The sequence below is a fragment of the Condylura cristata genome, unplaced genomic scaffold (assembly GCF_000260355.1).
Source record: "Condylura cristata isolate star-nosed mole 26May11 unplaced genomic scaffold, ConCri1.0 scaffold00009, whole genome shotgun sequence".
Lineage (NCBI taxonomy): Eukaryota > Metazoa > Chordata > Mammalia > Eulipotyphla > Talpidae > Condylura > Condylura cristata.
Genome location: NW_004567110.1, coordinates 715565 through 717805, shown reverse-complemented (window position 1 = coordinate 717805; position 2241 = coordinate 715565). Strand labels below are relative to the sequence as shown.

Sequence of the window (2241 nt, the reverse complement as noted above, 5' to 3'; positions counted from 1 at the left end):
GCCCTGAGGTCGGCTCCCCGTGGCACCTGCACGTGTGGTCACTGGAGGCCGCGGCGACGGCCATCCCCCGAGGTCGGGCCCAGCACCCCAAGAGCAGCAGCAGCCTGGCGCGAGGCCCGCCGGCAGACCCCCCAGCGCAGGGCGAGACCCGGGGCTGGCAGGAGGCCGGGGTCCGCTCTCCTCACCCAGCGTCCTCCTCCTGGGGCGCGGCCCCCACGGGAGGCTGACCGGGCTAGTTTCTGAAGGCCCTGGGCCACGCGCCTGCCCACTCAGGCATCTCCGTCACTCCACGCTGCTCTGCCCCTGGGTCAGCTGCGCGGAGGGCGGGGACGGGACCGCGTGACTTCCTGAGACGCCAAGCGCGTGCGAGGGCCGGGAGCTCGGGGAGGGTCCGGCTGTCCGCCGGGACGAGCCTTCAGCAGCCAGTACGCACGCCGTGCCCAGGCTAGGCGAGCAGGCCGCACAGCCCCAGGGTCCCGCCCCCACGCCCCCTAGGGTGCAGCACCCGCGGTCAGCACAAACAGTGGTCTCCGAGGCCACCCGGTCAGTGAGGACACAAGGCGCGCGCGGCCTCACCTGCTTCGAGTAGCCCCCGTAGACGAGGATGCCGCCCTGCGGCGTGACGGACATCTGGCTGCCGGATCGGGGCGAGGGCCCGGTCCCCACGGGGGCCAGCTTGCTCCACCGGAGCGTGTCCAGGCTGAAGGTGTAGACGTCGTTGTAGTAGATGTAATCCCTGGGGAGGCGGCACGAACAAATCAGTCAGTGGCGCCGAGGAGGGGACCCGACGTCAGGGACAAAGTTTCACCACGCCACGACGTCACCCACGCCCGCCCGGCCCCCCCGCAGAGTGGACACCCGCAAAGGCCGGGTGAAGCCACCGGCACTGCAGTGGTTCCCCTTGCAAGCCCGGCCCCCCCGGCCGCCGCGACCCACGACAGAGCCAGCTGTGCGCGGGGGCCGGTCGCCCCGGGGCTCTGCCTGTGCGGCCGCCCCAACGGGCTGGGGTGCCGGGAGGACGGGCGCGAGGCCCGCACACCCCCCAGAAACAAGTGAGACCGGCCCTGGGGCGCCCCACGCCACGCGCAGGCTCAGACCACCGCGGGCGCCGCTGTGCAGCCAAGACCCACGTGGACGGCAGGGGCGACTGCAGGCACGAGGCGAGCGCGTGGGAGCAGCCAGAGTGCGCTGCTGCGGGCAGAGCAAGCCCTGGCGGCATCGGGTGCCACTCCGGCGCCCGCCTCCAGCTAAAGCTTCCCAGCTACCAGAACACTCTCCTTGTGGAAGGAGACTGCCACTCTGGCGGGGGCTCAGCCTGAGCTGGGGGGATGCGCCCAGCACCGAGGCAGGACGGGCTCCCCGAGCGAGAGCCCGGCAGGAGCCCGAGTGGCCGTGCCGAGACGGCGAGTCTCAGCGGCACCGGCACCAGCTCGGGGTGACGGTGCCCGCGCCAAGGCAGGGGGCAGCCTCCCTGGGGCGTAAGTCCCGGCGCGATCAGCTGTCCACAGCCGCTGTGGCCCGCGTGTGACGGCGCCAGGGAGGGACCCCAGGGGCAGCAGCCCCCCGTCCCTCCGCCACCCCTCGGCAGTGGGCTTCGGTGGCCCCCCCTGCGCTGCTCCCACTGCCTACGGGGAGTTTTCCCACCCCCCACGCATCCGGCCGCACCCCAGGTCTTGCAGCATTGTAACCAAAGACGCCCTAAACGTCACTAACAGCACGAGAGCAGCGCCGGCGGGGCGGCGCTCCCCGGGGCGGGTCGCCTGCGACCCGCGTGCGCGTCCCTGGGCGGGCACTTCGCCACACACACGAGACGTGATAGCCAAGCGGCCCAGCCGCCGGCCGCAGGGGCTGTCCTGGCCAGCCTCCACCCCGGCTTACTAGGTCACAGCGGGGGCAGCGGCAGCAGCGCCCCGCACCCCACAGGTGGCCACGGGCCCTGCCGCAGCCCACGCTCCGGCGTCCCCCTCAGACAGAGGGGCTCGCAAGCCACCGTGCCCACGCCGGCCGCCCACCGTGCGCGAGGGCTCTCCGGACACCGCCTCCCGCCATGCCGCCTACCTGGTGCTTTCGTGGAAGCCCCCGAAGACGATGAGCTGTCTCTTCCAGGCGACCATGCGGTGTCCACTCCGGCCTGAGGGGCCCCCTGCGGACCTGTGGGGAGAGCACGCTCGGCACGCCAGATCCACGGCGCGCGAGCCGACTCACCTGTGCAGCCGCCGCCGCCCGGCAGTGCATGTCCCC

At 73.1% G+C, this 2241-nt stretch overlaps 1 protein-coding gene across 1 annotated transcript in view; it reads right to left on the bottom strand.

Annotated features, from left to right (window-relative positions):
• Positions 1-2241, bottom strand: part of KLHDC4 (kelch domain containing 4) — a gene marked incomplete at its 3' end in the record, with an annotated part of 14620 nt that overhangs the window by 3112 nt on the left and 9267 nt on the right. The window contains exons 6-7 of the mRNA XM_012722860.1: positions 2059-2151; positions 577-736 (exon numbers count right to left, since the gene is read on the bottom strand). Coding sequence (XP_012578314.1) covers positions 577-736; positions 2059-2151 — 253 coding nt within the window. The remainder of the gene's footprint in view (positions 1-576; positions 737-2058; positions 2152-2241) is intronic.